The sequence below is a fragment of the Jatropha curcas genome, chromosome 10 (genome assembly GCF_041381405.1).
Source record: "Jatropha curcas cultivar XTBG-Jc1 chromosome 10, XTBG_Jcur_1.0, whole genome shotgun sequence".
Classification (NCBI taxonomy): domain Eukaryota; kingdom Viridiplantae; phylum Streptophyta; class Magnoliopsida; order Malpighiales; family Euphorbiaceae; genus Jatropha; species Jatropha curcas.
The window spans coordinates 17465551-17489314 of NC_143160.1; the positions used below are offsets into that span (position 1 = coordinate 17465551).

At 34.5% G+C, this 23764-nt stretch overlaps 1 protein-coding gene across 1 annotated transcript; it reads left to right on the forward strand.

Annotated features, from left to right (window-relative positions):
• The first annotated feature begins 3001 nt into the window (after window positions 1–3001).
• LOC105645022 (Tetratricopeptide repeat (TPR)-like superfamily protein) lies at window positions 3002–10405 on the forward strand. Its single transcript, XM_012230523.4, has 8 exons — window positions 3002–3245; window positions 3523–3707; window positions 3814–4046; window positions 4642–4891; window positions 6073–6218; window positions 6503–6708; window positions 7995–8119; window positions 9654–10405. Coding segments are annotated over exons 1-8 (1734 nt in total). The 5' UTR covers window positions 3002–3243; the 3' UTR covers window positions 10241–10405.
• The last annotated feature ends 13359 nt before the right edge of the window (window positions 10406–23764 follow it).

Genomic DNA, 23764 nt, shown 5'->3' on the forward strand with positions numbered 1-23764 from the left:
AAAATAGAAATGGTCGAAAACTAGTCCTTAATCTCACCCAATAACACTTTTTCCAAAATTCAGCTTACTTTAACCATGAAAAAAAAAACATGAACAACAAAGATACAAGGTAGAGATTTTTACCACATACTAAATACTCATCAAACATCACCCAAGAGCATGTTATTGCAACCAAAGTTCAACAAATCAATCATTTCATACAAAATCCCAAAATACATGTATGATAGCATAAATAAACAAAATCAAAAATTCAAGTAAGGTAAGTGTGTTTATGAACACTAACCTTAAAAATAAGCTTTAGCAAGCTTAAATTAAAGCTTTCTAAGCTCTAACTTTGCCTTTACTCCATGGTAGAGGTTTCCCCAACCTTTGGCTTAGGTAGAGAATCTCCAAATTTCTTGAAAATAATCACCACAAATCACTTCTCAAGCTTAATTCTCTAAGATTAATTACTTAAATCAAGTTGGGTGGGTTTAATTTGGTGGATTTAACAAGTAAGAAGTGAAGAAAAACAAAGAAGAGAAGAAGAAGAGGAAGTTGGCGTTGAAGAGAAGAAGAAGAAGAGAAAAAGTGGTTGCTCAATAATTGAAGTTGACCTTATAAAGTGATCAAATTTGGTCTTTTCCCCATAATTGGATGGCTAAGATTAAGCTCATCTAATGGCTAAAAATATTCTCCAATTCAATTCCTTCACAATATTATTTATCTCTACAAATTTCTCAAATTACTCCATAAAAATTATTCCTCAAATTTCCTTAATTAATAAAGCATCATATTTCACTATTCACTAATTATCTAAATTCTCCAAAAATATTCATTACTTACTTTCTACCCATAAAAATCATGCATACATACTCCAAAAATATTAAAGAAAATATAAAACATATATAGTAATTTTTCCGGACCAAAATAATACCGACTCCCGGACCGGTAGTACTATTCACAGACCGGTGGTACTATTCACAGACCGATGGTACTATTCATAGACTGGTAAATCACTACCCATTCATAGTTAATCATACTCAATATCTTCCTCGGATCTAAATAAAATATTATCCCCCTTTCTGTAGCACCATTCATGACCCGATAAAATAATATTATTTTAAGATTCGAAAATTTTGGGGCGTTACACAGAGTTACTCAAATATTGCAAAATTGGCATCAAGATGGGTCTTCAATTTATGACAATAAATAAATTTTTATACTTCTTGTTTTAATGATAAATTTCTAAGTTAGAAAGGGTAATATAGTCAGTTTAATATTAAAAAAATTCATTGCTCTGGTATTAACAAAATGCGATCTAGAAATAACGCTACCCTTTATTTTTTATATAAATATTTATCTTATATGTACAACAGAAAAATAACTTCTATTATAATACATGATAATAAAGTAATAAAACAATCTGCTTAACGTGCGGCTTCCGCCTAATAATTTATTAAAGCTATATCTTTGTTTTTTTTTATAAAACTACATATCTATTTATATATTTATATATTAAGCCAAATATATACTGTTAAAACACATCGACTTCAAAACGCTTAAACAAATTTGTTCATAAATTTAATTTATCATAATTCTCTTGTGTGTATCTTCATTATGTGGTAATTAAGATATATGGTAAAACATCCATTTGAATAGAATTAAATTTTGGATTATTCAAAATGTGGGTGTGTGTGTAAAATTTTTTCTTAAAAATTAAGAAACAAATTACAAAATTTCAAATCGTATTTATGATAAATAAATGGATACAATCTCTTATATGAAATCTCCTATTACAAAAAAGTTTATCCTGTGATTCTTTTTTTTTTTTTTTTTTTTATTGTAGCGAATACGATTCAAGGATCGAAATGACTTGATGTTGAATATAATTCAACGGTTGAAAAAACTTAAAGTTGAATTGATATAGAACAAATTTTGAAAAATTCAAGAGTCGAAGAGACTCGATGTTAAATTTGATGTAGAACGAACTTTGGGCACAATTCAAGGGTTAAATAGATTTGATCTTGAATTGAAGTTAAAAGAACTTTAATTCTTTAGACTTGGAAGAGACTTTTTGTAGTCTTGAGTTTGACAAAACTTTAAGGCTTCTTTTATGTCTTTCTCTCCGCATGTGTTTATGTCCCATAGTGAAAAGAGACCTCATATTTATATAGAAAGAGTCTCCTTACCAAATATGTAATTTGATTGGTTCACTTGGTAAGCTTTCATTGGCTGTTGCGGTGTCACTTATCTTTTGTAGACGTTTGACTTATTCATCAAGATTTAATTTAATTGGTTTACTTGACTAATTTTTATTGGACCTTTACAACATTATTTATTTATACAATGAATAATATTTATCAAATAATTTTATTTTAATAACCATTTAAATATTTTGATTGGTTATTAAAATAAATTATTTAATTTAACTAACCAATAATTTAATTGATTAATTAAATAATTAAGTTAATAATTAAATTAACTTAATAAAATTTTGGTGTCTATGATTTATATTTTAAGAAATGGCATGTAAATTGTGAAATAATATGAATTAAATACAATTAATAAATTATAAATTACAAATTATAAAATATATTAATAAAATTATTTGCGCAATGCGTGAATTTTCACCTAGTTCAAAATAATCAAATATTATCTTATGATTTTATAATCAAATATTATCTTATGATTTTATAATTTTTTTGAAATATAATTCATTAATAATAGTAAAAATTACAAACATTGATATATGCCAGACTTAGAACTATAGTAGCTTTCTCTGATAGTTTAATAAACGTAAAGAATTACATAATACAATTAAAATTATAAAATATAATATTAGATTTTTTCACTGATCATCTTATAATTTTTTATAATTATTGTATTTATTTAAATAATTTTTTCTTTTCTAAATTGAAACTTTGAAGTAATTTGTATGAATTAAAAATATTAAAAAATTATTTTAATGCAAATTCAGGGATAAATCCTGCAAACAGATGATTTTTGTACGAAGCTTCCAAATTCAAGAGCAAATTTAGCCAAATTCCTTTCCAGATTATCAATTTCATTCGAGATATTTTGAAGATATTTCTTGCATTGATAAAAGAGAAGGTAAGTTTTTGTCCGGACTCAGAAGCTGTCTGCTTCTGTCTTCATCACCCACGGCCATGGATACATTATCTCAAAGTAGCCTTTCGATTGTTCTGTTCTCTGCAGTTTCAACATTGAACACATACCCGCTCTATATTCTCTCATCCGTTCATGTGAGTCTGTTCCTAATATATTAATTTACATTACGTATCCTTTTTGCAATTTCTCTGCCTTTTTGCTCTCGTATTTGCTTTCTGGCTTACCATTTTTGTTCTTTTTGGATGCTTTTCTTATCAATTTGGTATTATACTCTTTGTTCTAGGACATTGAATTGATGAATATTAGGACAACTTGCTTCATCTGAGCTCTTAACTTACAAATTACAACGAGTTGTTAATTGTTGCTAATTGCTATGGGCAATTATATTTTGACTTGAATAAATTTTTGCAGGTTGATTTTTGTATGCAAACTGAATTATATATTTATAGAACCAAGAAGCTTTAAGAGTGATTTCAAATGCCTAGCAAAGAGCTCCAGTGGTAGGACTGTTGAGAAGTATAAACGTGAGGCTCTTTATATTGACAAACATGGCAGATGGAGAAGCTTTGATCGCAAAAAATTGTCAAGGAAACGATGTAATACAAAATAATCCATTTTGTGATGTCCCCATTTGTGCATTATTTATGCAAAAGTTGTTAAAGCCTATACCAAATAAAATATCTGAAGAACATACTTTTACAGGTGGTTCTTTAAGGGGACAAGGATGGAAATATGGATCTGGGTTTGTTGATGGGATTTTTCCAGTGCTAAGTCCCACTGCACAGCAAATTTTCAACTTTATACAGAAGGAAGTTGATGTCAATAGTGTTTGGGCTGCTCTTGATACTCTTCCTGCCAGCCATGACATATGGGATGATCTTATTAATGTAGCTGTTCAACTTCGATTGAATAAACAATGGGATCTAATTTTGTTGGTAAGAATGTCAGACATTATTTCATTTTCTTCATATTTGTTGTAGCTTAAGACATCAAGCTAGCTTTTATCATAGTGCATGAGCTTTTTATGTGAAGCTGTCTCTTGAAGTTCATTATCATTAGGAAGACAATGACTGCCATAAAAAATTTATATGACAAAGTAGAAGACCAAATGCTAAATTGTTTGAATGTATGCAAATAACTCATTGATGTTTATCAAAATTCAGAATCTTATCTTTATTGACACATGGGAATATGATAAACACTTGCAGACAAAACAACCTAAGAATGTAAGTTGATTAAAACTCCTAAAGGGCTTAGTTGATTTAATTAACTAAACTAAACATACCTTGGATTGGTGAACTATATTTGGCTTCTATAGTTGCATGCTTGAAATTCAAAAATAAGATGTTGTAAAAGTAGAAACATGTACGAAGGGTTTAATTTGATCAGATTTTGACATGTAGAAACATGTTTATCAATTCAGAAGTTTATGTTTAGTGACGCAAAAAGTATTATCTTATTTTGAAATAAGACAAATTATGCAGTCACACCTTTTTTATTCTTGGAGTGTAACACTATGAAAATCTCCAGATATGCCAATGGATAGTGTACAGGAGCTCCTTCCAGTCAGATGTTATGATATTCAATTTGGTCATAGATGCCTATGGGCGAAAGTCACTGTACAGGAAGGCAGAATCTGCATATTTTGAACTTCTTGAAGCCAGATGTGTTCCTACTGAAGACACTTACGCACTTCTTCTAAAAGCATACTGCATGTCTGGACTACTTGAGAAAGCTGAAGCTGTCTTTGCTGAGATGCGAAAGTATGGCCTTCCTCCAAGTATGTTTTCACGTCATTCATAATTACTTAAAAATTTCGTTTGCATATTTTTTTTCAACAATTACTATTATACTTTTCTTGAAATCTGAAAAAGAAAGCTCTTTGTTTATCTCTTTGAAGTGTGAACTTCTGATGCAGGATACTTATCAATCTTCCTATCACAACTACGGCTAACTTTTTTGAGTAAAATTTATCCTACGTTTCATCTGTTCTTAATCCTTATGAAGTGCTTGAGTTTATTCTCTACCTTTCCTTGTTTTTACCTGATTTGTGTACCATTGCTAAGGGAGTTGAGCAACTTTAGTGTCTTTCCATGTGAAATGCCTTCTCCAAAGGGACAGGAGTCAGGACCACCAAAAGAACCCTATGAAGCCAAAGGGAACATACATTGTGTGAATTTAGATCTCTGCCCATCATAAATAGCAAAGATCATTCCTCTTTTGTAGGTTCTTAATGGGATTATTGTCTTCAGGTGATGAGCTAGCAATTCGGTAGACAAGGTCTAATTAGGCTAGTGCTGCAGGTTGACTTTCGGCTATCTGCTATTGTTGTCTGAAGTCAAGGGCAACTAGCAACTACTGGTTTCCATTAAAAATCGAATAATAGCTAAATTACATAATATGATCTCTTTGCAAGTAGTTTCGATTTAGGAATCCTTTAGTCTAAACTTTTGCGATGGGGATATGCATATACATATTTAATCACTGTCTCTACACATGGCATATATGTGACAGGTCATTAGTTAGTCTGGAGAGAGCCGTACCCTCTCTCTCTCTCTCTCTCTCTCTCTCTCTTGTGTGAGCTGGTTGATCTGATGTCTGCAGTTCTCTTCATGATATTTTCTACAGGTATTTTTTTCTTGAGGTCTTTAGGAACATTGGTCCAGTTTGTAACAGAGTCATTAAATATTCATTTTTTTGTTTCTGATAGAAGCTAGGTTAAATAAGTACTTTTTCATCCTTCCCTTATCAGGCTCATTATCCAACACTGAGATATTGATTTTTATTTTTAGTGTTGGAATTTGAAAAGTGTTGTCCAAGTTTTGAATTTTCATGGATTTTGTTTTATTGAAATATGTTAGATTTTCAATCTAGCTCATTGTATCTCCACTATTGATACACTTGCATGTCCAATGAGTGAAATCAGAAATTTAAATTTACATGGACCCTTATTTTAACTAGGTGCCATTGTATACAATGCATATATTGATGGGCTAATGAAAAGTGGGAACCCTCAAAGAGCAGTAGAGATCTTTCAGAGAATGAAAAGAGATTGCTGCCAGCCATCTACTGAAACTTATACGTTGTTGATCAACTTACATGGAAAGGTGAGGTCACAGGTCTTATTTTGCTTAAATTGTTCCAACAATGGCATTAGTGATATATTGGCGTCATACTTGTGCTATGACTAGAGCAGGTTTGTCCTGAAAACTTGGCTCTAGCCAATGCTAAAATGATATAATGGCATAACCTGCATCCAAACCTTAACATCAGAAGCATGCATTCACGAGCATCGTAAACTGTTCTTTATGTGCAAGGATAATATTTAAGTTACTTTCATCGATATTCTCTTTGACATGTGAGGTGCAAACATCCCTTTTATATGATGCAGGCAAGTCAATCTTACATGGCCTTGAAGTTGTTCAATGAAATGAAAACTCAAAAATGTAAACCAAATATCTGCACATACACTGCTTTGATGAATGCATTTGCAAGGGAGGGACTTTGTGAGAAGGCTGAGGAAATTTTTGAGCAGCTGCAAGAAGATGGCCATGAACCTGATGTTTATGCTTATAATGCACTCATGGAAGCATACAGGTTACTATCATAAAAAATGGTGTCTTAATATTTTTTTTAAAAAGTGAAAAAAAAAAATGCTAGAGCTGCTCATGTATGCGAACAATATTTAGACATACAAGACGAGTACAACAACAAAAACAACAAGAACAACAACAATTAAGTCTTAATCCCAAACTGGTTGGGATAAGCTATATGAATTTTTTGTTTCCATTCCACTTTATTCATAACTAAGTCTATACTAATTTCAAGAAGTCTTTTGGGACAACTTTCCTCTCTATGGTTCTAGGTCTACCTGTTCCCCTCTTAATATTCTTACTATCAATGTATTGCAATTACAAACCAGAGCACATAGGGGTCGACTGGTACATGAAAAACCATCTGAAATGCCCTTCTCTCATGTTATCCCGAACTTGTGCTACCTACAATTTTTATTGGACATAGTTATTTCTAATGTTGTCCAATCTTGTGTAACCACACATCTATCTTAATTTTTACATTTCTGTAACATTTATCTCGTGGATAGTTTGGGCATTTGGGATCCAACATGCACTTTACTCCCGTACAACATCATAGGTGTCATCTCCGCTTTATAGAACTTTTCTTTGTTAGATTTTTAGATATCTTCCTATCACATAAAACACCTGTAGCATTCTTTCATTTCATCCACTCTATTCTAATTCTATGGATCTCCATCTATCATGCCACCTTTCTGAAACACAGAGCTTAGATATTTAAATTGACTGCAGTTACACCTCTACAATAATATATTTTGTTAACTACAATGTAATCTTAATTAGGATACAAATTATAATGTTAGTGTGCCTGTCTAATTTCCAAACAAGGAACTCTGGAGAGCACATGGTTAGAAAGAATCTATCTACATGGAAACAGCAGAAAACTGTTTATATTTGTCTGCATTTTATATTTTGTTAGATTTAGGGGATTCACTCTTGTTATTAGCCTGTTAAATTATTAATTTGATCGATTTAAAACATGAAGCATTCAAAAATTGGCTTTGGTGGCCTCTTTTGATGTGGCTTTAAAGGAAACCACTGTAATGTACTCCTCGGACTACCATGACTATGATCACTGTCATTTTCTTTTTGGAGATCATATCTCCACTGGAATATAACTTGGAATATCTGTTGCCTGTTTTGGGGGGAAAAAACTAAGCCAAGGCTTTTTCAAGCTCTGAGAAATAAACTTTTATATGTTTTTAAAAAAAGCAGGCTTTCCATATGAAATTGTTTGGAACTTTTATATTATCTGATGCATGCAATGTCTTGACTATCTTCTCGTAACAGTCGTGCAGGCTTTCCATTTGGAGCTGCTGAAATATTTTCACTCATGCAGCACATGGGATGTGAACCTGATAGAGCTTCATATAACATCATGGTAGATGCCTATGGAAGAGCTGGTCTTCATGAGGGTAAAGACCTTGAACCAAATATTTACATGACTTTCCTACTAACCACCTCATAACATGAACATCACTCAATACTATACAAGTTAACAATGCAACAGGGAGCGGGAAAAACGAAAAAACATAAAAGAAAGAAAAGCTTAAGCCAACTAGGGACAAGTTTGCCATCTTGTAGTGCACTTGCCAGTTAGTGTCTATTTTTCCTCTTTTTTAGTGGGGCCTCTTTCCAAGAAAAAAAAAAACCGAAAAATGATTTCGAACATATGATTACTTGGAAAGATTAACAAAAATAATTCTAAATCTTCAAACAAAAAAGCCAAGTAACATTACCTTATAAAAAATAGACAAATACATAATTTAATCCTAAATTTTGACAAAAAAAAACCTTGTAGCATCCTAAACTTTAAAATCGACTTTGTGGCATCTTGAACTTCAATTTTTGTAATAATTTTACACTTCTTTACGCTAAAAATAACAATTTTTAAGATTTTTGACTTTTAAATACAAAATATTGTTTTGCTATGTGGTTAATATAACTTTTGGAACAATAGTTTTTATATTTTTCAACTATCCAATAACTGTTTAATCAATATAATTTTATAAGTTGAAGTGTTCAATGGGTCAAAATAAAAGTTGAGGATGCCGTAAGGTCTTTCAAGAAAAAATATAGGAGGAAATTTATGTATTGAGCCTATAAAAAATCAATAATCTAAAAATTTCATAAAATTTCATTGAAGATAAATTTAGAGAAAAAGGGACTATGGAGTTTCATTTTCTTGAAAGTTACATGAAAATGCCTCTTTTGTATTCAAAAGGAGTATTTTTCTCTCCTTTTCTTCGTTTATCTTTATTTCTTTTTCATATCTTTATAAATTATTCTCTTCTTTATTGGGTGAGTACTTTTCTTTTGACATATAAAAATGAATGTTTGAGTCCTGTCGCATGTCCCTCTTTTTGGGACATCAACACATTAGCAGTTCCATCATTTTGAGCAGTTCTATCTGTAATCAAAGTGCAAAATTAATCCAATCTCTCTGTGCGTGTGCATTTCTGCAGTGGTTCTACTGGGCAATTTCAAAACAATTCCTAAAACTTCCTTTTCAGAGTTTCAGGGGGATCAGTTAACCACAATGAGACTATATAGCTGTATTAGCGAGTCCACATTAGAACTTTTCATAATTTGGATGACTGTATTCTGTGATAACTTTAATTTTCAAGAAGACAATATCTTTTTATATCAGCATTTCTTTCTGGCAGTGGTTCCATACAAAATTTGTAATTAACCATTAGTTTTCCCTTATTGTTTGTTCTTGAAGAATAGTGTAGCCATGTCATGGAGTTATTTAAAATTGATATTATGGAATTCCACGTCAGAGTCTAATCAAACAAACAGATTCATTGAGTTTATCGCAATCATTTTCCTATTTCCAGATTGCATTTGCACATGTCTGCCCTCTGCAACATTATATTGGCTTCAATGCTATATATTCAATCCTACTTTATTCTTTCCCCTGTTTACATTTATTTGTATTTTGTACAGATGCTCAAGCTGTATTTGAAGAGATGAAAAGACTAGGAATTACCCCAACAATGAAATCACACATGCTACTTTTATCTGCCTACTCAAAAGCTGGAAACGTAACAAAATGCGAAGAAATTGTGAATGAGTTGCATGAATCTGGGCTTGAGCCAGATACGTTTGTACTCAATAGTATGCTGAATCTGTATGGCAGACTAGGTCAATTTGAAAAGATGGAAGAAGTTTTAACTGTAATGGAAAAGGGTCCTTATGAGACTGATATCAGCACATACAACATCCTTATCAATATATATGGGCGGGCAGGATTTTTCGACAAGATGGAAGACCTTTTTCAATCACTTGATACCAAAAGTTTGAAACCAGATGTGGTGACTTGGACTTCAAGGTTAGGAGCCTACTCTAGAAAGAAACTGTATACGAGATGCTTGGAAATTTTCGAAAAGATGATTGATGCTGGATGCCATCCAGATGGAAGAACTGCCAAAGTACTTCTCTCAGCATGTTCAAACGACAACCAAATTGAACAGGTTACTAATGTAATTAGAACAATGCACAAGAATATGGATAATGTTCTGCTGCCTGTTTGATTGTTGCTTTATGTTAGGAATTGGGACTTAATTGTAATTACAAGAATGTATGATGGATTTGCTTAGTTGTCAAGTATGCTTATGTGATAGTCTATAATCGAGATACAAATAATGATGTATATAGATGATAAATGGAAGTTGTGAATAATATTACAAATTTCCATATTTCCTTCTCTCCCTATAATTTTGTCCCTCTCTCTTATATTCTCTTCTTTTCTCCTCCTCTCTTTCTCACTTTTTCCCTTTGATTCTTACCTCCAAACACAATTTTTCTTCCTTAATTCCTTTATTTAGGATCTGCATATCACTGGATCCTAACAATTGGTATCAAAGAATTCTAGGAATTGCTTAAGTGATTTCTTTTCTCATCTCTAATACATTTTCTCTTTGGCTATGTTTGATTTGATGTAATGTAATATAATTAAAGATGTAATACGATGAAAAATATCATGTAATGGAATGTAATTGAGATTCCATTACTATATTTGGTAATATAATTGAGAAAACTTATGGAATGTAATCGTCGTTCGATAATTTTTTGTAAATATATAATGTAATTAGCACACCACCACCATCAAATGAATGCGAATAAACAGAGTGCAAATAAAAAGGAAGAGGGGAAAAAAAAAAGGAAAGCAAATTCAGCTTATTGAAAAAAAAGAAAAGAATGAATTTGGAGGTGTGTTTCCAGAAGAGATTGCCCAATCTTCATATGAAGGTAAAAAGATGGTTCTTGCTCCATTGTCACCTCAAGAAGGCTATACTGATCAAAAGAAGATGCTTGAGAGAGAGAAAGAGGCTTCGGTCGTGAGGGAAAAAGGGAGTGAGGCTTCGAGATCAAGAGAACAAAAGAGTGTAAAGAGTGAGATTGGGAAGAAAGAGGCCACAAAAGTCGCAAAACAAATTAATGGCTCAATTGTGAGTGAAAAACAAAGAGAGCGAAGAAAGAAACAAAGTATGTATGTGTGAGAGAGAGAGATTCGAAGTAGTGTTAGTGAGGATAGGCCAGTCTTGATGATTCGGTTTAAGGAGTTTTTACTTAATTTGCCTAGCATTGACACTTCTTCTCTGCCTTCTAGTTTTGTTTCTTTGTTGCAGGAGTTTTCTGATGGTGAGAAGAAGGCCGCCTTAGTCAGGGAAATGCATGCTAAGGCTAGAGCTCATATAGACATAGAAAGGAGGATCAAACAGTATGCTGACAGAGCGAACAAAGGAAGGAAGAAGCTAGTGTTTGTGCCTAGAGATTGGGTTTGGGTACACTTTTGGAAGGAGAGGTTTCCCAACCAACGAAAGACTAAGCTTGATGCACGTGGAGATGGTCCATTCCAAGTCTTGGAGTGCGTTAATGACAACGCCTATAAGATAAACTTACCAGTGAGTATGGTGTTTCCGCTACTTTTAATGTTAGTGATTTGTCTCCTTTTGAGATGGATGCAGATTTGAGGACAAATCTTGTTGAGAAAAGGGGGAATGATACGGATTCGCCACCACTCATCAATGGAAGCATGGAGAACAACATGGGAGATCCATTGGTGCTTCCTAGTGGGCCAATTACATGGAGCCGAGCCAAGCGATATGGGGTAGCCATGTCCTTATATGTTTAAGACCAAGTTTCACAAGAGCTTCATGATCAAGCTTTTAACAAGTTTTGTGTGGAACTTGAAGGCACACCGAGGCATCTTATATTGTTGGAAGCATGTGGTGTTGGAGTAGCACGCCCTGGCCGTGCTAGAGTTTGACTCTTGGAGGTGTTTGAAGTAGTATGCCCTAGCCATGCTAGGGCCTGACGTGGACATTTTTATTCTTTATGCTTTATTTGGTTAGCTATTTTGTAAAAGATTTGGGCTTTTGTGTTATTGGGTCATAGTTCCATTAGTGAGCCCATTTATGTTTAGGATCTTAGTATAAATAGCTTGTTCTTTTTGTAAACAACAACTTTTGATCAAATTGAATTATAGAAATTGTTCATGCTTTGCATGTTCCTTTGCTTAGAGTGATTGTGAGAAATTGCTTTCCTCTAATTGCATCAAGAACTATGTAAACTTATCAATTCATTGTGGCATTTATCTAATTCTCTTTCTCGATTATTGGTGTTTCCGTTTTTTTATAAACGAGGGGTGCCATAGAGGGGAATTCATCTTGATCTTTGATCCGATCCACTTGATTAGGGGTTCTAGGAATTCATTTCCTTTGGGTTCCACGTCATTAATGATGCGAAACCCAAAGGAAATGAATTCATAGAACCCCTAATCGAGTGGATCGGATCAAAGATCAAGATGAATTCCCCTCTATGGCACCCCACATTTATAAGGAAACAGAAACACCAATAATCGAGTAAAAGAACAAGATAAACGCCACAACTAGTTGATAAGTCTACCTTGATTCTTGATGCAACCCTACCAAACCCCCAAACAATAAGGATTGAGAACATGGATTATAGGGCAGACTTAAACAAGAAAGAAAATGCCACAAGATGAAATCTTGATAAGTAGTAAATTCTTGTTGCAACAATTGAAGGAGACAAGCTCCTCAATTAAAGGAAAGAAAAACAGCCACCAATTTTGATAAAATCCCCACTAACCCATTGTACATCTTAAGGAGGCTATTTATATGGCTTAAACAAATCCAATCCTAAAGAAAAGTATCTAACTAGGCTACCCTAAGGCCTAGTCACATGGGCTTAACTAAAGCACACAAATAAAGTCATTTCCAGCCCAAAAGAAATGAGTTAGTTTAGGCCCAATTACATGCATAATAAAATCAGCCCAAAACAACTTAAATAAGGCCATGTAATTTAATAGGGCCTTTACAAAAGCCTAACATTAACTTCTTGTAATTGGCCTACTAGGAAGCACCAATAGATTTCCCAAGTTGTTCTCCACGCTCCTTTGAGCTCCATGGTTGAGCGATGACTGATCCGTATCATTCCCCATTTCCTCAAAAAGATTTGTCCTCAAATCTTTGTTAAAAGTTGAGGTACCTTTTTGCTTGCTGGAATCCGACCACTTTCCCTTGGAATCCATGCCTTTTTCTTTACTATTCTTCTCCTTTTTTAACAATATTGAACTCCATTGGTTGTTAAAACCTGAATATCCTTTGCTGCCCCTTTGTTCTTTAATTGCCTCTCCATCTTCATTGCCATGTTAACCATTTCTTCTAGCTCAAATATAGTTTCACCACCATCACCACCAACTTTATCACCTTCTATTTCTTCCTCATTGGTCATGACTCGCTTACCTCTATTAAATCTTCTATGAGAAGAACCAGCTTTGGCTTTGTAAGACATCATTTATAGTAAGTCCCTTCTTTTCATGATCTAAACTAGACATTATGAATTGCTGCAAGAAAGAAAGGTTAGAAATAAAAGCCTCACAAACACTCCCTTACTTGTTTACCCTCAAATCAGATGTCACTCCTCTCGTGTTTCACTCAAAAATTAGGCTTTTACCCTCTTTTGATCTTACACACTCTGCCTTTTACCGCTATTATCTTCTTTTTCAAGTTGCACTTCAGAATCAATCAACTCAAATAAGTTTACTCAACTAGTAGTTTATAAGATCACAATGATATCCTAAACAAGAAATATAGAATTACAATTTTAGAAGCAAGAACAAAAAAAAAAAAAAAAAAAAATTGAAAATGGATGGTACTCTATGGAAAAGACCCAAATGGATGGTATCCTAAACAAGACTCAAATTAAATTGGATGGCAGCACAAGAACAAGAACTATGTACTACTTGATTATCAATTAGAGTGTAGTGAACGAGCAAACACACCCCAACAATGCTAAAGAAGCAAAGGAAGCACAATACAAGAATAATTGAAACTAGAATTAAGAAAAACTAGTTCTGGCTATAATGGACGAATTTAGTTCACTATAAAGCAAATTAAATATGGACCATGTAATTCTACCCAAACAAAGCAAGCAAGCCAAAAAAAAAAAAAAATTTTTTTTTTAAAAGGTCAGAACCTAGCACTGGCGTGCTTGTATGGTTTGGTCCGAAAATGAGAGTCAGAGCCTAGCATGGGCGTGCTAGTTGTGAAGCATGGGCATGTTGTCCTTTATCCTCCCTTAACCCACAATTGTACCCCAATTTAGGTAGGTATAGTCTTTAACAAGGGACAAATGTATAAAATGAGTTCTAAACAACCTCAATCAAAGGTGTTTAATAACTTATAAATTCTCAATAATTGTAACAATTAATTTTTTTTTCTGTTTAGGGAGTACTAAAGTCAAAAATTTCCAAATTTCCTTTTTTTTTTTTTGGTCAAGAAGACAAACAAGAGATTCAAAGATGAAAATTCAGATTTAGAATGAAATCAAAAGCTAAAAGAAACACCAAAGGAAATTCAAAAGACAAGAAAACTCAAAACCCTAAAATTAAGATAATAGAACTTACCTTAATCTTTGATTTGGCTTTGATACCAAATGATGCGGAACCCAAAGGAAATGAATTCCTAGAACCCCTAATCGAGTGGATCGGATCAAAGATCAAGATGAATTCCCCTCTATGGCACCCCACATTTATAAGGAAACAGAAACACCAATAATTGAGTAGAAGAACAAGATAAACGCCACAACGAATTGATAAGTCTACCTTGATTCTTGATGTAACCCTACCAAACCCCCAAACAACAAGGATTGAGAATGTGGATTATAGGTCAGACTTAAACAAGAAAGAAAACACCACAAGATGAAATCTTGATAAGTAGTCAATTCTTGTTGCAAAAATTGAAGGAGACAAGCTCCTCAATCAAAGGAAGGCAAAACAGCCACCAATTTTGATAAAATCCCAACTAACCCATTTTACATCTTAAGGAGGCTATTTATATGCCTCAAACAAACCCAAATATAAAGCAAAGTATCTAACTAGGCTGCCCTAAGTCCCAATCACATGGGCTTAACTAAAGCACACAAATAAAGTCATTTCCAGCCCAAAAGAAACGAGTTAGTTTAGGCCCAATTACATGCATAATTAAAATCAGCCCAAAACAACTTAAATAAGGCCATCTAATTTAATAGGGCCTTTACAAAAGCCTACAAAAGCTTAACATTAAGTTCTCGTAATTGGCCCATTAGGAAGCACCAATGGATTTCCCAAGCTGTTCTCCACGCTCCCTTGAGCTCCATGGTTGAGCGATGGCTGATCCTTATCAATCACTATTGCCACCACCACCACTATCACTATCACTACTCCACTACCACCACTCAATACCACCACTACCACCATATTATTATTAATAAAAAAAATATTTGAATAAAAAATTATTCATTATATCAAGTTATTAAGGACTATTTAAACCTATAAACTATTTGAACTAGAAAATTAAAAAAGAAAGCAAAAAAAAAAAGTAATGTAACAAAATAAAAATTAAAATCCGATCTGTCCAACATCCTGTAAGCCAATTCCCAAGTGGCACCTTCAAAACCCTACCATCTTAATCGATGGTAGAACTTTGTGCGCCTTGATCCTCATAAAAACGAGGTACGAAGTCATTTCTACGAATTTCACCCTTGGCAGTGGGCCCCACCGAATTGATCGGTCGGGATTTAGAGGAATGCGTTGCATGCTTAGAATCCTCGATAAATGAGGCTAGAGTCGGGCTTCCCTTCGAATTACACACTGTTCAATTTAATTATGCTTTTAATGTTTGTCTATAATTGTCATGCATTATAAGTATGATCATGCATGTCTAACTGTCATCCATGCGAATGATATTTTGATTTCTTGACTAAACCCAAACTGTTGATTCATACAAAAAGAAACCGAAAACCTGGTCTCCGAACCCAATGATTCGAGGCTAGTGCTTTTATCCTAAAAGGCAAATTAAAATGGAGTCAAACACGGGAGTTTGACCTTATATTTTCTTCGAAAACAAAAAATAAATTAAGGTGGCAACTCTAAACATACCACACACAGTCAAAGCGCTTGTAGACGCTCTTTGCCACTAATGGCTCGGTGATGATAACCTTTTTTTTAACACAAGATTGGATCGAAACTTTCGATTGCTTCGGTTTTTGGACCAATGGTCATTGGTTGAGGTAATGTATATGTTTCACCATTTTTACTTTTTTGGGTCACCGGACGTTTTGCAACAAAACTGGGCACGGGAAGCGCTTCGGGCCTGCCTGTGCACTTCCCAATGTACCGCCTGATTTCGCATGCTACCCGGTCTAATTCTGTAAAAATGGGCCCTCCTGATTTTGGGGCCCACCAGTAACATTTTGCCATATAAGCCCTAAAATGGGGCAACACTACCCTTTGCCTATAAATAGGCCTTGGGAATAGTGTTAAGGGAGACTTTTTTGGATCTACTTAAGGAGACTTTTGCATTTGAAAACTCCACCTAAAAATCAAAGTGAAAGCTAGTGTTTTCTACTTTGATCTAAGGTTGTATTCATTCATTATTGATTACAAAACCCTTGATTGTTGATCAAAAGTCCACAAAAACACATTCATTTGATCTCAAACTCGGATCTTTGATTGAAGAACCTAGCTTTTGGGTTTTCTTGCATCCAATCTCTCAAAAATCATTGGAAATCTTCAAAAGATAACTTTTGAGAGCCATTAACCTCTTTCCTCATCTCTTTTCTTTCATTTGGGTGTGGAAAACACCGTTCTTTTGATTGGTTGGGAAAGAAATTCGTGAACAATCATAACTCCCTGACTGTGTCAGGAGTGGCACATGCCACAATGCAAGGGGCTCACACCCCTACGTGTGGCACATGCCACTCCTCCTGCAGTCTGTTTTCGTCGAAAATCCCCCCGAAGGACCCGAAAACATCTTTTTTGTGATTTTTGATGAAATATTTTTATTTGGATGCGATGCCGATAAATCGGTCTTATAAACAATTTTGAGTCGCCACCCATTGTTTAGGCAATGGGACCATTTTTATAAAAATGACTTCTTTTTAAACCCAATTTTGTTTTAAGGCCAAATTATTTTAAAAGACTGGTCAGCGCAACAATGTGATTCTGGGTAAGGGAATTGGGTACGCCGGCCCGTTGGAAGCCGACGCCCGGAAAAACCGGCCTCTATTATTAACCTATGATTTCTAATTTATTTTAGTTAGAAAAGCCAAATTATTTATTTAATTAAACCCAACCCAAATAAATCGGACCGAGTTCCTATTTGGAAAATTGTTTAATCGTCCCAAACAAATCTAATTATCACATAGCAATTATTCAAAATAAAACAATAACCAAAGCAATTAAAACAAATAAATAAAAGACCCGCTCTTGCCTTATGGTTCAAGGCGGGCGACAAACCGAATCAAAAATAATAAATCAAATAATAAAAGACCCGCTCTTGCCTTATGGTTCAAGGCGGGTAACAAACCGGATCCAAAAATATATATATATAAGTCGAATCAAAAATTAAATCCATAAACTAATAAAAATAAAACCATACATAATTGTTATTTAATATCTAAATCACATTTTAATTTTTTTTATTTTTTAGTTTAATTTCATTTTTGCATTCAACCAAAAATAATAAAATTCATACAAATAAATATATATAATCACATTTTAATATTTTAAGCTTAATTAAACTATAATCTATTCATAATTGGCCATTTTCAGATTTATTAAAAAAATCAAAATTTATTTATATGTGTGATTTTTTTTTTCGTATAAACAGTGCTTAAATAGTACGTGAACAGTGTGTGAATAGTGCCTAAATAGTGCGTGAACAGTGTATTTACTGTTCATCGATGAACAATTACTGTTCACCGAAAAACCATAAAAATATATAAACAACACAAAAATATGTAAATAAAATAAAAGTATGTAAAAGATACAAAAATGTTAAGGAAATTACCTGATCCTCAGATTGAAGATTGTGAATGGATCAAACAGATCTCATAGAAGCTTTGTTTCCAAGGATTTAAGTATGTTTTCTTTGTAAATTTTTGAAGAGAAATTTGACCGCACAATATATTTTTTTAAGATTTAAGATTGTGAAGAAGTGTATAGTAGTAGTGTAGAAGTGTAGATTGTAGTGTGATTGTAGTGTTGAAGTGTGGTAGTGTCGAGAGAGAGGGAGAGAGAGAGAGGAAGGAGGAGCCGAGAGAGAGCCCCTTGTGTAGGTGGTATTTATAGAGTTTAGGGAACGCGTGCTACAGTAGCACAGCTACTGTAGCTACGCGTTTTTCCTTTTTTTTTTTTTTTTTTTTTTTTAAGTTAGTGCATTTGATTAGGGAACGCGTGCTACAGTAGCACAGCTACTGTAGCTACGCGTTTTTCCCTTTTCTTTTTTTTTTTTTTTTATATATATATTTTTTTTATGCTGCACAGCTGCATCACACAGCTGCACAGTAGCTGTGTGATGCAGCCATGATGCAGCCATGATGCAACTCTTTTTTATTTTTATTTATTTATTTATTTATTATTATTTATTTATTTTTTTAAATCCTTGGATTAAAAGACTTATAGATGATATTGAACCAATCTCGTATCATCATTGGATCAGGCGGGGCATAAAAAACACGCGTCAACAGTTTGCCCCCACACTTTATCATTAATTGTATAAACAATTAATGCTAAAGTGGTCCACTGACGCGCCTTCAATCTGGTAATCATCTTCAAAACTCGGTCTGATTGGTTTTGAAGACACCTCTGAAGCTCGGTCTGATTGGCTTCAGTCAGATTTTGATTAAAATTGATTTGATCATCTGGTCACGTTCAAAGCTCAGTCTGATCGGCTTTGTCGGCTCCCGTCGGATCTGTGATCAACTCCAAAGCTTGGTCTGATCGGCTTTGAAGTCACCTCCGAAGCGCGGTCTGATTGGCTCGAAGAATTTGAATTTGAAAATCTGGTCACCTCCTCAGCTCGGTTTGATCGGCTTTGTCGGCTCCCGTTGAATCTATGAATGACTCCAAAACTCGGTTTGATTGGTTTTGAAGATACCTCCTCAGCTCACTTTGATTGGCTTTAGAGGATTCTGTCGAATTTGTGATCTCTCCAAAGCTCGGTTTGATTGGCTTTGAAGACACCTCCGAGGCTCGGTTTGATCGGCCTGAAGGCTCCAGTTTCAAGGTTCTGTTGAATTGACCTGAAAACATTTTCAAAAGAAAGAGCAATCTCTTCAGCTAGGCATAGTCGGCTTCAGAGAATGTTTGAAAAGAGACTAAAGCACGGCGTAGTCGGCTTGGTTGTTTACTTCCTCAGCTCGGCGTAGTCGGCTTCAGAGAGTTTGAAAAGAGACCAAAGCACGGTGTAGTCGGCTTGGTTGTTTACTTCCTCCGCTCGGCGTAGTCGGCTTCAGAGAGTTTGAAAAGAGACCAAAGCACAGCATAGTCGGCTTGGTTGTTTACTTCCTCAGCTCGGCGTAGTCGGCTTCAGACAGTTTGAAAACAGACCAAAGCACGGCATAGTCGGCTTTGTTGTTCACCTCTTTAGCTCGGTGTAGTCGGTTTCAGGGGATTTTGAAAAGAATCCAAAGCACGGTTTGATCAGCTTTGTTGTCCACCTCCTCAGCTCAGTTTGATCAGCTAGGGAGGATTTTGTTGTTGAAAAGACCTGAAGGCTCCAGTCGGACTACTTTAGCGTTCTAAGCATTGGCAGTCATCTGGCCACGTTCAAGGGTTCTGTCGAGAAGAGCAATTTCTCCTCAGCTCAGTTTAATCGGCTTCGGAGTTTTTAGTATGGAGAATGTCTTGATCAGCTTCTCAATACACCATCACTGATCAAGAAAGGGACCCAGCTTCGCAATACATCATCACTGCTTGGTGGGACCTAACGGCTTTGAGAGACCATTGCTGGTTGGTCATTGAGATTGTCCTGATCAGCTTCGCAATACATCATCACTAATCAGGAAAGGGATTGACTCGATCAACTTCGCAATACATCATCATTGACCGGGAGGAGAAAACCCAAACAGCTTCGCAATACATCATCACTGTTTGGAGGTTGAAATTGTTCTGATTAGCTTCGCAACACAACATCACTAATCAGGAAAGGGATTAACTCGATCAACTTCGCAATACATCATCATTGATCGGGATGAGAAAATCCAAACAGTTTCGCAATACATCATCACTGTTCGGTGGGACCTAACGGCTTTGAGAGACCATCACTGGTTGGTCATTGAGATTGTCTTGATCAGCTTCGCAATACACCATCACTGCTTGGTGGGACCTAACGGCTTTGAGAGACCATCACTGGTTGGTCATTGAGATTGTCCTGATCAGCTTCGCAATACATCATCACTAATCAGGAAAGGGATTGACTCGATCAACTTCGCAATACATCATCATTGACCGGGAGGAGAAAACCCAAACAGCTTCGCAATACATCATCACTGTTCGGAGGTTGAAATTGTTCTGATTAGCTTCGCAACACAACATCACTAATCAGGAAAGGGATTAACTCGATCAACTTCGCAATACATCATCATTGATTGGGATGAGAAAATCCAAACAGTTTCGCAATACATCATCACTGTTCGGTGGGACCTAACGGCTTTGAGAGACCATCACTGGTTGGTCATTGAGATTGTCCTGATCAGCTTCGCAATACACCATCACTGCTTGGTGGGACCTAACGGCTTTGAGAGACCATCACTGGTTGGTCATTGAGATTGTCCTGATCAGCTTCGCAATACATCATCACTAATCAGGAAAGGGATTGACTCGATCAACTTCGCAATACATCATCATTGACCGGGAGGAGAAAACCCAAACAGCTTCGCAATACATCATCACTGTTCGGAGGTTGAAATTGTTCTGATTAGCTTCGCAACACAACATCACTAATCAGGAAAGGGATTAACTCGATCAACTTCGCAATACATCATCATTGATCGGGATGAGAAAATCCAAACAGTTTCGCAATACATCATCACTGTTCGGTGGGGTCTAACGCCGGTTGACCTGAAAACATTTTCAAAAGGAAAGAGCAATTTCTGTGTACAAACAGATCTTGCCTTTGTTAAATGTTGGAGCATCACATGCCCCATGCATTAATAATCATGAATTTTGAAATTTGGAATTTTGCATCAGGACAAAAGATTGTATTTTTGCCCCCAGTTTGGAATTCTGTCTTGAGACCAAAAATATTATCTTTTAAGCAAACCTTGAAAATTTTATTTTTTTTATCCATTGCAACTTTGAATTTAACAAAAGTCTTTTAAATTTTAACAAAAATTGTTGTTTTCTTTTTTTCTCAAATTTTCAGGTATACTTTTCCTGCGGTGTTGAAAGAAAACTTACCTGGAGGTTGAGGGGATGTGCTGAGTTTGCCCCCGTGTGGCAAGTGACTCCAAATTGATTGTTTTTTAATTTTTTTTTTTGAGACTGTTGCTTTATTTCACTTTATTCGGATGCCTCATCTCCTGCATCTCTGGATGTTTCCACCCCTATCCTTTTTTTTCGATTTGTTTTGTTCCTGCACAGAGAAAACAAAACCATAGGGACAAAAAGGAGGTATTCCACTCACTTGCAGGAATGGTCCACCTTGTTAGTGCGGACATAAATGCACATCTACTTTATTCCAAAATTGACAAAAGGCAATAAAATGAAAGCTAGAATTGACGCAAGAGAAGACTTACCGCTTTATTCGGACGTCATTTGTCCGTGTGCTGCTTTTTTTTCTTTTTTTTTTTTTTGATTGATTTTTTTTATTTGCTTTGTTCCTACACAGAGCCACGGAAACAAAAAGAGACATACCACTCATTCGCAAGAGTGGTCCACCTTGTTAATGCGGGCATAAATGCCCATCTTCTTTATTCCAAAACGGACAAAAGGCAATAAAAATGAAAGCTAACCAAAGCCACAGAAATAAAAAGGAGGCATCCAACTCACCTGCGAGAGTGGTCCAATTAATGTGGGCATAAATGCCCATCTACTGCAAGAGTGGTCCACCGCTTTTTTTTTTATTGATTCCTGTTTTCTGCACTTAGAGATAGCAAGAGTGGTCCGCCGCTTTTTTTCTTTATTGATTCAGAGATAGCAAAAGACAACAACAATAATTTTTTTGAAATTATTTGCTGGATTAGCATTTGGGCCTCTTGCCCTTGGATTAAAAAATGAAAGCACATTAAAGCGGATTATTTAGCTGAGGACAAAAATTTACATTTTTTTTTTTGGAAAGAGAGGGTGATTGGATAAAATGTGCAACTCCCTCATGTATAAAAACATTTTTTTTGTTTTGTTTTTTTTTTCGAATTGTATTCCTATAATCACTTTAAAATAACCATGAGCAAACGTAAAATGTATAAAAACAACATGCAATCATGCAAATCAAATGAAAATACCATAACAAAATTTGCCCGCTTTGTGAGGCTATCAATTCCTCCGCACTTAGTTCTGTGCTTGTCTCTAAGCAAAACATTAATCTTTTTTGAACTCATGTTGATCATGTTTATTTTTGCTCGTTGATTTAGACTTCTTAAGTAATAGACCAAAGATAAGAGATTGAAGTGTTTATGAACCAAGTAGTATAAATGAATGACATTCAAAATTGTCAATATGGCTATACAAAATCTAGTCATTCAAAATGTGAGATAAGCAATCCTCCTACCTTAAAATGCAAAATAGGAAGTACTTAGGACAATTCTAGCACAGATGTATTGTTTCTTATCTCAAGGTATTTTTAGATAACCTATTTCTTTTTCACAAAGTGGTTGCATTTTGTGCTCTATACCACATTTTCCCTTTTTTTTTTCTTCTCTCTTTTTTTTTTTTTATTTTTTTTTATTTTTTTTTAGAGAGATGTGGGAATGTAAATAATAAGTGGTCGCATTTTATGCTCCGTACCACTTTGTTTTAGAACCGATTTCCATTATTCCCTCTATCGTTTTTTTTTTGTTTTTCTCTTAAAATACCCTCATGCTTTATTGACTCGAAACATACAAGTATTATGGCTTTAGTTTCCCTTTCCTTCCTATTCTTCATTTAAGTTAGGATTCATGCTTCTCTAAAGTCAAAGATAAATTAAAGATTAATATTTGCAAAGAAATATTTTATATGTCATATCTTAATAACTAAGTTCATAAAAGCATTTAAATCTCTTAATCATGGTATATTATTCAAGACTTCTATCTCAACAAGCAAAATACGAACCAATCAACATGTAGAGACTAAAACATTGAACTAAGGCAAAGAAGTTGACCCTTTTTTTTCGTCAAAGTTTTTTTTTTTATTATTTTTTGTCAATCGATTTTTTTATAAGTGAAATGAAATGAAAATATAGTTCTCTTCCACACTTGAAAGACACAATGTCTTCATTGTGGGAGAATACACGCATAAAATACAAAATGCACATGCATAAAACACACAAGAAATTAAAAAGAAATGAAAAACAAAAGACAGAAAATCCCTAGGCCTCCCGAACCTGAAGGTGACAGAGTAAAAAAGATTTTTTTTTTATTTTTTTATTTTTTTTTATTTTTTTATTTTTTTTTATTTTTTATTTTTTTGGAAATATCTCTTCCACTTCCATTCCATGCATGCTTGGTTTGCCTGGATCGTGTGCAGTTGTTGTCCCATGTCAAAAACTGTGATCTGCAAATTCTCCTGT